This window comes from Amphibalanus amphitrite, unplaced genomic scaffold, assembly GCF_019059575.1.
Source record: "Amphibalanus amphitrite isolate SeventyFive unplaced genomic scaffold, NRLGWU_Aamphi_draft 001286F_arrow, whole genome shotgun sequence".
Classification (NCBI taxonomy): Eukaryota; Metazoa; Arthropoda; class Thecostraca; order Balanomorpha; family Balanidae; genus Amphibalanus; species Amphibalanus amphitrite.
Genome location: NW_024882779.1, coordinates 8784 through 21772, shown reverse-complemented (window position 1 = coordinate 21772; position 12989 = coordinate 8784). Strand labels below are relative to the sequence as shown.

At 47.9% G+C, this 12989-nt stretch overlaps 2 protein-coding genes across 2 annotated transcripts; one reads left to right on the top strand and one right to left on the bottom strand.

Annotated features, from left to right (window-relative positions):
* Positions 1-5746: 5746 nt before the first annotated feature.
* On the bottom strand, positions 5747-7624 carry LOC122371874 (cuticle protein 19-like). The gene is made up of 2 exons (XM_043348625.1): positions 7109-7624; positions 5747-6611 (listed from the first exon to the last, which is right to left on the bottom strand). Exons 1-2 carry the CDS (start codon positions 7112-7114, stop codon positions 5970-5972), a joined length of 648 nt encoding a protein of 215 aa, XP_043204560.1. The 5' UTR covers positions 7115-7624; the 3' UTR covers positions 5747-5969.
* A 741-nt stretch (positions 7625-8365) lies between these two features.
* Positions 8366-12585, top strand: LOC122371866. The gene is made up of 2 exons (XM_043348617.1): positions 8366-8444; positions 9845-12585. Exons 1-2 carry the CDS (start codon positions 8436-8438, stop codon positions 11297-11299), a joined length of 1464 nt encoding a protein of 487 aa, XP_043204552.1. The 5' UTR covers positions 8366-8435; the 3' UTR covers positions 11300-12585.
* Positions 12586-12989: the final 404 nt, after the last annotated feature.

Below are 12989 nucleotides of genomic sequence, written 5' to 3'. Positions count from 1 at the left end.
TAGGAAAACGCATGGAACAGCAATCGGTAGCTTTTGAACTCTTCTTTTGAAAAGGTCATTATCAATATTGACCTCAGGTCAACGGTTTAGCCTCCAGAGGGCAAAAACTCCAAAAATAGCCGTTTTTACGAAAAGTGTTTTTCGACAATAACTTTCGACTACAAAAAGCCACGACATTTCTATTGCCAGAATCGTGTTCCCCTCGCCGAGACGCGTCGAATGAACTATAATTTGACCTTGAAAGGTCAACTTGAAAATTTGACCTCAGGTCAAGGTCATGACCTGACCGGAAAAGGTCATGTTGCATATCAAACGATGCGTCTCAACAAGACAAACACAATGAAACCATCCCCAGCGTTTTATCTCTTTCCAATCGCGAGTTATTGACAAAAAACTGTTTGTAGCCTCAAATGACCTCGGATGACCTTTCTAGAGGCTATCAGCAAAAATGACCCCTTGGTCGTCACGAGTGGACTAAATCATTGTGATTCTGAAATATTTGGACTGTTCCTATGCGTACACACGGATCTAGAGGCATTTTTATTTTTCTCCATTGACTTGTAATGGAAAGGTCACGCCACTGACCTGACCTTAGGTCACGGATATAAAAAATCCGACATATACAAATTGTAGGCGCCCATAACAGCATGCAATCCACCAAGTTTAAAACCTTTCTGACAAACATTGCAGGCTGGACATGATTGCAAACTTTTTTTTAGGCTTGGTCAGTTAACTTGACCTGGTGACCTGACCTGACATGACCTGGGGTCAAAAATTTCACACATTGTCCAAAATTGATGTACCAAAAGCTACCCCAAGCGGCGCGGCGCTACGCGCCGCGGTTTTTTATTTACACGCAAAAAACGCGACAGGGTGGTAACATATGCCCCCCCCCCCACTGGGGCGAAGGTTAAGTTCCTGTCAGCCGCAAAAAAAGTAGTTCTCTCTTTCCACCCTTGATGCTTTTGCTGGAAAACAAATCATTGTTAGTTTTTTCATAGTGGTTTCCTCAGAAATCAATGGTTTGTATTCTCTTGGCTAGTATAACTACAACCCCAATGTCATAAATAAACATAAACAGCCAAGGATCACAGCTGCATTTATTGCAAACGATAGCAAAAATAACACTCGCTTCCACTGTGTTTGATTCATGATTCATGAGTTGCGCGATGTGCAATGTAAAACTGGCGTCGAATGTGCCAATGACTGGATGATGCTGACTCAAGAAATTTGAATGGCATGTGTAGTGGAGATGAAAATGAGCCGAGCACCATTATGCAATTTTTACGAGACCAGCGGCAAAGTCAGCTGCTGGCCCTAAAAAAAACCTCAAGTGAAACACATAACAAAACGACGACGATAAATAGCGAATCATAGCGACACAGTGCACACTTACAACCCTCGATTACAAAACATTTTGATGCAGTGGAACTGATGTGCGAATGCTTTCGTGACAACGCAAGCAACGCAACGCATTTACTAGCTCAACATCTAGCTGATTCAAAACACTGAGACAGGTTGTGTAATTGCAAAATACACAATGCATAAACGTATAACGCAAAAACTCTTCCAATCCAATAATTTGCTTCAATGAAGTAGTTACATTCAAATTTATAATCTTACAACAAGACTATCTTCTCCACGGTCACCGTGACATCAAAACACGAGTCTGATAAGCAAACACTACACAGCCTTGCAGAGCACTCGGTAGGTCAGCAGCGACAACAAAACTCGAACGAACGTCTGTGATTTTCAGCGCCCAGCAAGTCCAAGCTCTGACCTCAGCAGTCATCAAAGACGTACTGTCTGAGTTGCCACCTGTCCGGCAGGGCGCCAGTGATGGCTTCGTACTTGGTACGCAGCTCAGAACCCGACAACATCCGTTCGATGCCCCGTCTCCACAATCTGGCGGCAGCAGTGGCGTTTTGCGATCCACGGATGATCGCGGATCGTCCAAGACGGCTCTCTAGGTTTGAACGGTGCTCATCGTCGAGTTCCTGACGAATTCGTTCGTAGGAACGGACATGCCATGAGATTGCTCTCGCAAAGTTGTCCCACTTTTCCAGTTCCTTCTTCCAGATGGGTTCTTTCATGTGCCGTGTTTCGCCGGTGCTGCAAGGCGTCTTTCTAATGGGTTCAGCTGAGGTCTGAAGAGTTTGGGAAGGTTCAGAAAGTGGCGGCTGGCTAGATGGGAACGGCAGCGAGGATCTTTTGCGATGTTCAAGTGGTTCCTGTTTAGGGAACTGGTGACTCGTCGAAGACAGGACGCCCGTTTCTTCCAAGGCTCGCAGCAGCAGGTTCGAATTGAGCAGCAACTCCTTCCTGCCTTGCGGCGTGTCCAGGTCAGCGGTCATGCCCTCCGGTCGCTCCGCGAGAGGCAGCCGCAGCTGTTGTCGCCACCAGCTCGCCACCGCCTCGGGTTCTCCCAGCAGCACCTGCATGTCTGAGTCGTTGAGTAGTCCCAGCAGCGGCGCCACGTCCCAGGTGTACATGTCTCCACCGTGGGCTACCAGCCGCGCACTGCCCACCAGATCTTCAGGGGCCGCCAGCATGGCTTGAACAAGCATGCGGCCCATCGCGTATGGTTGCCCGACACGAAATCTCATCAGCTCTTCCCGTACATGGTCCGAAATGTCCGTATCATTGTCCACACCGGAAGAACCCATGTGTCGATGTCTGATGCCTTCCATGACTGAATATATAACCATGTGCCGGGCTGCAAAGAGTTGCAGCCGACGAACAGAGGCAGCTCGATGCTGCTCGTTTAAAGGGGAATCACGACTTGAGGCGGATGAGGACGGGTGTGTACTCTCCGAGGAAGAGCTTTGGCTGTATGGGCTCAGTCGCTCTTTAAGCGAAGACGACTTCTCGTCGCCCTGAAGCGCCTGTCGCTTGCCTGAAGACGTCTGCTGGCTGGCCGATGACAACTGCTGATTGACTGAAGTCGTCTGGGCTTTGCTTTGGATCGCCAGTTGGTTTTCGGAATTTGGCTGCCTTTTGTCTGAGGTAAGCTGCCTACCCGTGATTGGGAGCTCTTTGTCTGAGGACGTTCGTCTACTGTCTGTAGAGAACATCTTACTGCTGCGGGTCGCTGGGTCCGAGTGAGTCTCTACGGAGGATTGTGTGGGCCTTCCCGACTGTCTCTGGCTGGTTGGTTGGGATACCCTATCTTCAGGACTTTGCTGGCAAAGGCCTTCAATTGTCGACATGTCACGATCCGCCCACGACTGGAGATCGAAACACTTGTCGAACCATCCCATCAGCCCCTCCAGCAGAATGTTTCGAGTCTTCTGGATCTGGCGCTTCATAGCACCCATGTCTTCCTTGGAGAACTCTGAAAAGAGATTGATCTCCGTCCAGAAGAAGCAGTGCAGTGCTCCCTCTCCGACTGCCTCCTCCAACCTGTCCAAGATCATGTACATCGCGGTGGTGGCGCTTGTCCAACTCTCCCTGGTGACGTCCTGGCACAGCCAGAGAGCCGTGGTTTTGATGTGGTAGGACTTGAGGTGTGTTTTAGTTTCTTTCACTGCCGTCTTCTTTCGGCGCTTTTTCATCTCGTTGCGGACGAATTTTAGAGCTTGAATGGCGATCCTGACGGTTGGAAACAGGTGCCAGACTGCCACCACCTCGGCACGTGAGAACGACAGACGCAGCTCGATGTGTTCAGTGGGGCTCCCCGGGTGGCCGGTGGGCACTAGGTTTACGCCAAAGCGGCAGATGTCCTCCCGCGCCTCTGCCGGTGGGAAGTCGGTCACACGTGGACGGGTGCGGAACTCTTCTGATGGCCACTCGGGTAGGTGAAAACAAGGCACCCAGTCAGTGCCACCGTTGGTGTCGATCCCCGTTTTCCTGACGTTGACGGCTGGTCCTGATGGCTCGATGATGAAATCTGTATTGTATCGAATCCTGCACCAGTCCAGCACCAAAGAGCGGAGTGCTTCAGCCGAGAAGATACGCCAGTCACTGTGCTTGCACTCAGACGTAGGTTCAACGTACAGTAGAACAAAGCCTGGTTTTGAGGTTGGCGTAGCCACTAACAGTGGCGACGAGTCTCCACCACAATCTGGAGGTGCAGGATCCGCAGAGATCGGCGGCCCGTCCTGGTCATCAGCTCTGAGCCAGCGACACGGGCCGAGCTCTAGCATGACGTCCACATCCGATGCACATGGTCGTTCCTCATAAGCGTCGAGATCGTCGTGGCCTTCGATGCTGCTACCGGACTGGTTATGGTTCACAACTGATAGACGACCTAGCGGAGAACATTTGGTGCATTCGCCAGGCTTGACCACATGAATGGCCTGCAAGCAACGCCACAATGGTTCAGCTGATAGCCAGAACAAGGCCCGCCTTGTGTTGTTCCAAGCGGTAGTAATGAAAAGTTGGCAGGCATTGAACGGCTGATTGCTTTCCACGAAAAAGCTCAGTGCCATGGCAGCCAGAAACCCAAATTTTCTTACCAGGACGCCCAGGGCCAGGAAAGTCATTGGCAGTCTCTTGCCTCGACTTGCAGCTTCCTTGATCTCATCATTTTCGTAATCTGTGATTGACATCTGTCTGTTGTACATTCGAACATATCTGGAAACTTCAACTGATGATCCTTCACTGGGCTGTTTTCCATTTTGCGTCTTTTCCTCCACTTTTTGCTTCCAACTGACCTGCTGTGTTGACCCTTCGTGAAGCTGGTTGAACATTGCCACCTTTTCTGCTACATTCGATCGTCGACAGTGCACTCCACTTCTGCCTTGGGCACTGCCCTGGTAGACAGCCATGGCGAGAACAACGTGGTTCTGTGGCTCCAAATCGCCGACTCGTTGCCTTGAACCGTCGTCCGTCATCGGTCACACCAAAGCGTCGAGTGGTCTGATGGTGTCACTCTCACCGTCATGGCGGACGAAGCACAACTGGCAATCGCGTGGTGGACTATATGCACACTGTGCATTTCACAGCTAATGCAGGCCGATATCGGCGCCGAAGCGAATAAGACTCGCTGTAAAACTAAGTCCTCCTGCTTTGTTTGCTGGTGCAGTATCTTCAGCTCAGTAAGCACCGCATTGTCGGCTGGTCAGATTGGACGCGGCATTGCCCACCAGATAACCTATCTCGAGAAAAAATTCCTGCTTGAAATGCACTAAGGGTGATTTGTTTCCCCACGATAATATCTCAAGTAAACATGTAACTTACTTCAAATATAATGCATGACAAAAAAGTGTTCTACCTACAAGAAATGTCTAGAATCAATGATAGTTTGCAACAAAGCTGCATCGCCACACTACATCAGGTCTGGGTGCCAACGCTCCCAAAAAGACCATCATCTACAGCAAGACCTATCCGTTTTCCGGATCAGTAAGACATTCTTTCAGTTGTATCGCTGTACCCAGCCCAAACCCACTCAGCACCGCACACGATATCCGTGCCCAGTCATTCCCACGCAGCGTCACAGCGATTGGTAGCAGGAAAATGAGCAAATGCTTCATATCTGCAGCACGAGCAGCCCTGAGCTGACAAGAGGAGTGGGCACTGAATGTCAGCGGTCCCGGGTCGTAAGGTGCCGAGCGTGTGCAGAGGTTTAGAGGAAAAACGGTAGCTGAATGAGATACAAATACGCCTGTTTGCTGATGTTAAATGCAGTCTGCTGTGGAGTGTACCGGGATGAAGAGAAGTAATGGGAAGAGGATTGGAGTACAGAAAAAGATCAGCGAACAGCAGACTAGTATTCTTGTTGGATTTTAGGCAAATACGCATGTTGTGGCAGGCGTGTCATGTATTATTATCAAGACAGCAAACAATGCCACACAGTGCAAACAAATAAGCACAAACGCCAGAAAGCACCATCGACAGAGACGAGACAAAGCGACGAAAAGCACAAAGTCGACGGACGACACACATCTGCAAACCACTTAGCAAGACCGTTCTCTTATAGAAAGCCTCTCACATGTGAGCAGCTGCACCGCAAATACTTTATTCTCTCGTTACTGGTAGAACTGCTGCTGAAAAAGGTTGGTGCTCCTTTCATAAGGTGAAATGTCAAGCCCTTTACCATACGGCGCTCCACGATAGATATCTTGGGGCACAAATCCCGACAATCCTTCCTTTGAGAACCCACTGTTATATGACACATATCCATCGTCATCATCATCACCATATCTATACCGCGTGTTCACAGGATGATAAGGCAGCGGCCGCGGCTTTGCCAGAGGCACCGGGGGCCCATAGGTTACAACCGGTGGTTTTGCCACCTTGGGTGGCAAGTACTTGCCCGGCTTCACCGGCTTCTTGATCGGAACCGGATGCCGCGCCACTCCATCATACTTCACATCCGCAACGAAACCTGATTTTCCGTTCACGTGATAGGAAACTTTCTGGTTCCTTCCGTCGGGAAGTTTGGTGACATACTCTCCTTCTGTGAACTTTCCGTCGCGCCTCTCTTTGACGTTCAACTTGATGCCAGCGTGCTTGTCGTCGATGCCGTAAGCGTAGCTGTATTTGGGTTTGACTGGATGGGAACCCTTGTAGCCGGTGTGAGGCTTCGGAGGCCTCTTGTGGGGAGGGTAGTCGGCCAGTGCTGGTCCGCAGAAGAGGAAGAGCAGAACCACCGGAGCAGCCAGCGAGCGCTGTCGAAGGTAGAGGGAGGTTCGGGAGGCGTAAGTAACAGAGAGATGAAATGCCAGAAAATGTTATGAAGATATAAAGAAGATAGGGCAGAGCACAGAAGAAGAACGAACTAAGAAGTAAGAAATGGAAAGAATGAAAAGAGTGAGCAATATTTAGGAGAGAGAGAGAGAGAGAGAGGGAGAAAGAAAGACAGTCACAGAAGTATTGGAGTGTAGATGGAAGGTACACAGACTAGCGGAAGAACACTACTTACCACAACTTTAGCGGTATGCCAATAAGAGAATAATGTGCGACTTGCATCAAATGCCAAATACTATATGACGATTGAGCAGCATATTGATCCGGTATTAAGCTGCTTCAGACTATGAACATGGGTTTCTGCCTTCTGCACAACCATCCACGTCAAAACGTCCGACAACCTTCCACATTCCCAGACACAAACGGTAGCTAAACGCGTTCAGGAAAAACTCAACGCACATTCCATAGGAAAACTTACCCGCATGTTGATGTCAGAGTGCGGCAGTCACCAAATGCTCAAACATTTTGTCCCGTGGGCGGTTTTATACGTAGTCCTTGCTCAGGTGACTGTGGAATCGTGCCCTTAGTTCTGGTCTGCTGCAGGGTGGACCACCTGGCTGCCCTGTCAATGGTGTTCAAGGTATGAGCACCGGTCTCTGTCCTTCATGTCCTGGCCATTATGTGAAAGGTATTGTTGGTGGAGAGCTGCGCAGTTACTGGGACTGACGAATGTCGACGAGGGCTAGAAATGTGAGCTATCTGTTCAAAAGGTATGCTTTAGTTGTGAAAGGAAATGAATTAAAATCTCCCTGATCTTGATTACTGTTCAAATAACAATCATATTCATTTCCCCATGTACGTATGTATTTTCTGAACAGCGCTTAATTGATTGCCTGTTTTCATCAAGTCAATTATCAGCAGATAAGTCACTCAAGCCTTCATAATTATTGCACCCCTCGTACCAAGTACACACACAGAGCCGCCTATAATTGAGAGTAGTCATGTGAGACTATAAATAGTATGCGACTGCTTGTCTTTCGCTGGGACAAAACATGCTACCATTTCGTGGCGTCGGGTTCGATGGGGCCTTTTCCCAGAACATGCTCAAATGTTTCCGTCGTTAATCGAGCCCATACCACAAATGACTAACAAGTGGGCCATTAATTAGTGAAACGGCTGACTAGCATCCATTCGCTTGCCATTAGCTTGCTTGTTTCTAAAATTGCATCATTTTTCAATTATCTGAAATTGGAAAGGTCAATAACTGGATTCGATGCCGTCGCTGGTAGGGCTACCGCCTGAAGGGTCATTGACCTGTGACCGTTGCGAATTTTGCGTGTTATTTCAGTAGCATGGAGAACAGTCCTAAAGTCGGACATCATCTCAAAAAATATTGCAACGCCTTTTTCCGACTACTGCTGCTCAAATTGCATTGCATAGCTCCCCACATAGCCATTGTTGCGGAGCAGTCACCCCCTCCTACCAGCACCCTCCCCCCTTCCCCCTCCCCCCATACACACACCATGTTACTGTGTCTGCACCTGGTATCAGTGACCCTCCCCCTCTGAAGCATAACCAGCCCGTGCCCTGCAGTGCAACTTGCAAGCCTGTGCCGCATGGCGTATACAGCTGTACGGAATGTCACAACTATGCCTGTGTGGACTGGAGCGCACGCGATGACCAAATGCGGGCACCGTGAGTCTATATTACCTGGTGACCTGTGATCTATGATGGCAGTTGAAGATCGGCCCGGGTGGAGAGGGGAAGGCAGAGTGAGGAGAGCGGAGAGAGGGACGGAGGAGGCCATGATGAAGGTAAGTCAAAGTATAGAGTCGTCGAAAGTAATGGCTTAGAGCATTAATGTTGTCAGTATAAAATCAATAAGGCAAAACCCTTAAGTGGACTAGCAATAAACTGCCATCATATTCCGTACTTTTCCCAAAGTCTTTAGTTGTAACCGCAGGTTGTTTGAAATAGACAAACACTATTCGCTAGAATTGTGTTTTTCTATTGATATAATCAGCTAGTTAAGCCACATGTAGGCATTGATCAAGATCACAATGGTAAAAAAAAAATCACAATAGTTGATGGCCAGTGGGTCCAGTGAGCCAGTGGATTCAATGCGCTCGTTTGTTTGTTTACGAGTGCAGTGATCCAATGATACTAGGCAGCCAAATTGTCGGCCAATAATGAACGAAAGGAAAGGGGACAGTTACAGTGGCTGAAGGTGAAGGTTAACTTTGCTGCAGTTTTGCTAGTCACTGGCTGTGCACGAATTTGCAGCGGTCGTTGCACTGGGAGTAGTCGTGATTCTGAACACAATGGCCATTGACAGTAGCTTTCCTTTTTGCTAAAAAGAGCTTACCAATAAAACTGCACAGCGGGTGTATGTACAATTGTATACCTACACCAAATGAATCTTACAGATGATAAAAACGGTGGCGTTTCAAAACGCCTTTGGCGCCTTTTGAACTACTAAATACTTCTGTATCCAGTGGCAAATAAAGCACAAGTATCTTTGAAAGATGCGCAACAAAAGTGACCTATGCTACAAACGTATTGCTCACTTTGTAGTGGCTATTGTTCAACTTTGCCCATGCATGCAGCATTGCAGTAATGAGTGTGCAATGCAGAAAAAAGAATACAATAGGATTTTTGTCATTAACCTAAAGCAAATGGCGTGGTCACGAGCATGCTTCAGACTGCAGACATGAATACCACGTCAGTGAGCAGTCGTGACATTTGCATGACGTTTGCCTCCAACGACGTTCTCCTTTTCCGCATTCATCTCGAACGTCGCTGGCGTAGTCTTCCTTATTCGTTATCGTAGGTATTTGTAATGAAAACGTTTTGCCAGGCACTTGATGATGCTTCTGCTAGGGTTAAGGCTATTTTAAGTAATTTTGGTATTTTTCGACACAATTGATGTTTTCAAAACAATAACTCTTCACTATTTGTTTCTTATTTTGATGAATAATAAAATAAAAGGAACTAAAACTAACCAAACACTTCCATACATTGATGGTAGCATTTTTGGCATTATCTGAGCATTGGTAAAGAGCACATGTGGAATGGAGGGGAAGGCCACAACCAAGCCTTTCTTTTTTATATTTCTGTTGAGGTTCATTTGAGGTTTCATTTTTATATTTCATTCTTCTTTCTAAACAAATTGATACCTTACGCGCTTATCTGACTCGGTGACTTCCTCCCGCAGGTGCTGGCACTCATCGTGTCATTGGTGCTGGTGCTTCCTGCAAACCTGGTGCTGGTCACAACAGCCTACACTGGGCCATCACCCAGCAGTGCTGCATTATTCCCCGAAATCGCTCAGACCGGGCAATTATCCGGCAGCGGTACATTGTTCAACACCGTCACTAAGACTGCGGCCTCTCCTGGCAACGTCGCATCATTCCCTGGCGTTGCCCAGGTTGAGACATCGCACAACAGCAACACATCATCCCCCGAAATCTCACAGACTGAGGCTTATTCCACATCACAACCCGATGTCATTTCCCCTGAAACCAACGCTACGGAGCGTCAAGGAGCTAGCTCTAACAAAACTGGATCAAAAAATGGCACGACGATTGTAGAAGCCGTTAGTGAGGTTTCAAACACAACTGAGAATCTGAAGGAGTCTGAAGGAGTTCAGGCGTCCCAGTACAGCTATGTCACCGTGCCCGCAGATAAAGCTGCGCTAGGAACGGCCATCAAAGTTGATGGTGGAAGTAGTGGTGGTGTATACGACGACGACGACGATGATGGACTTCAAGTAGGAGTTGAGCGCTACGCAGGCTTAGCCCGTACCTTCGGAAGCGACGACGACGGTAACCGTCCGTTCATTGGTCCCCAACTGCCTGACATCGTCCCTGAGTCGCTTCCTCCGCTGGAACCCATACCGGAGCCGGAACCTGAACCTTCTCTGCCTCTGCCGGAGCCGGAGCCAGAGCCGGAGCCTCTGCCCGCAGCGCAGCCGCTGGTGCAGCTGCCTCCGGTTCCGGAGCCTCTTCCACACCCGGAGCCTCTTCCTCTTCAGGACACTCCTGTGGACCTTCCCTATTACCCTCCCATTGTCGAGATTCCTCCTCCTGTGGTGGCTGTTCCCATCGCCCCACCGCCAGAGATCCACTCTATACCCGACTACAGCTATGGCTACGGCATTGATGACCCTGCCTCGGGCGTACAAAACACCAAAGAGGAAACACGCTTCGGTGACCGCACTGAGGGCTCGTACTCGACGCTGCTTCCCGACGGCCGGAGGCAGATCGTCACGTACTGGGTGGACGGCAACTCGGGCTACAACGCCCAGGTCACCTACGAGGGTGTAGCGCATCACCCTGTGCCTGTAGCTGAACAGCCTGTCTATGCTGCTGGCCATGATTACGTCCAACCTGCTCTCATCGATAACCATCCTCCTTACGATGACATCGCCATTGCCGACAACCACGTCAATGTGGGTTCGCTTCAGGGCGCTGACATCTCGACAATCGTCGACGCCGTCTTCAGGAGTGACGGTCTCAGTGCGAGAGAACTTCCCGCTGGAGGCGATCTTGACGATGATCTGGAGCGCATATTTGATCGAACTCCGATTCGAGGAGGTTATAAGTATACCGGAGAGAATAACGCTCTGTGTCGGTGTTACTACGCAGAGCCGGCATTTGGACGACGCTAATCTTATCTGCTTGTTTATAAGTGTCAGTTATTGCACGAGATATTGCGATTCAGCGCGTAACTTTCAATAAATCTATCAAAATTGTCCGTCCATTTGGTGTGCGTTGTTGCGATAAATACGAAATTGTGTTTATTGAATTGTTCCGTTGCTATATCTTAGCATATTTATCTCAGTCGTTTTCTCTTCTGCATCCTCTTTTGTTTTTATTCTATTGTATCTTCGCACAGCCATATTTCCACGAACCATTCCAGTGTCGTATGTTTCACAGATGACATGCACCAGGCATTGATGACCGAGGACGGGGACGTGTTATGTAATTGGTCTTGGAAGCGAGACCGGAGACTGGATCGATCCCATACTGCGGATGGTGCGACGCTGTATATGACCGAGATCGGGTTGCAGTTATACATCAAAACCAGTGGACTGGAGGGGGGAAACGCAGCCATTTGTGCGCTTTGATGGTGTGAATTGAAAGCTCTTCAACATTGCTTCTTATGTGTTTGTCTGTGTGTTGATGTAAAGATGATTTAATGATGATATAAGCGAAGCGCCAAAGAAAAAAAAAATGGTGAGATTCGGATGTATTGTCTGTTCAATATATTTTGAAGGCAATAACTACGGTATAAGATGAAACAAACATTGCATGAAAGTCCGTAACTTTTAGTTAAAGGTACAGGAACAGCATTAAAGGTTGTTGTGACTTTGTGAGGAATGTCAAGCCTAATTCTGTGCTTCTTTCATCCTTTGATGTTTGCGGTATGCTGCATGGGTTTGACAGCAACTGTGTTCAATATGCAAACAAGTACAATACCAATATGTAATCAAGGTCTCACAACATTGCATGCAACTCTCAAAGTGAAATAGTTTCGGGTTACTAAGCAGCCAATGGCCTTTGCTTAGCAACCACAAGCACAGGCGATATAGACCTTATTTTCAATCCGCGCCTATCGTGTGTGTCAACGCACTGGGAGTGCCTGGGAACGAGCAAACGCACTAGGGAGCGAATTCTATATCTATCCTCCTACAAAGCAGCGCGCTTGCCACCAAATGCGGCTTCTGGCTGCACGCTGGGTCATTATCATTGCTTGGATCGCGCTTAGTGCGGAAATGTAAGCGAACCGAAACAAGTTCATGCCACCTGTCGTATCGGAACGTAGAAGTCACGGTGCATGACGCTTGTCTTTACTGTTGCGCGCTTTGTCCTTGCATTTTTTACGAAGCCTAGCTAGCGTGAGTTCATTTGCTGGCTGGTTGAAGTATTCACTGTACAATAAAGATTTATGTCATTGTTGCTTTTGCGAACGAGTCATTCGTAGTTGCATATAATGATTATGACGGAACTCTTTGTAGATTTTTTTTTTATCAAAGGTTTGTTTGACTACGGTGTGAGGTAATTGTCATTCATTTATATACATATATTATACATATAATCCTTTGCAGGTTTTAAGCTTAAGCAAACTTTGTGCATAATTTTATTGAATCCGCAAGAACTTTTAAAGTTACGCAATCACACACGAACGATGTAAGGTAAAGAAAAGTTCCACTAATTGTCATCCATTTTTTTTTAATGTTTATTATTCACTTAGTGACGTTAGCAATATCACATCGAGTTTACGTGAGCTCAGCACAGACATATGTCTTTGTTCTGACAGGGGTCGTTCAGTGGCATGCTGATAAAATGAGTCACGAT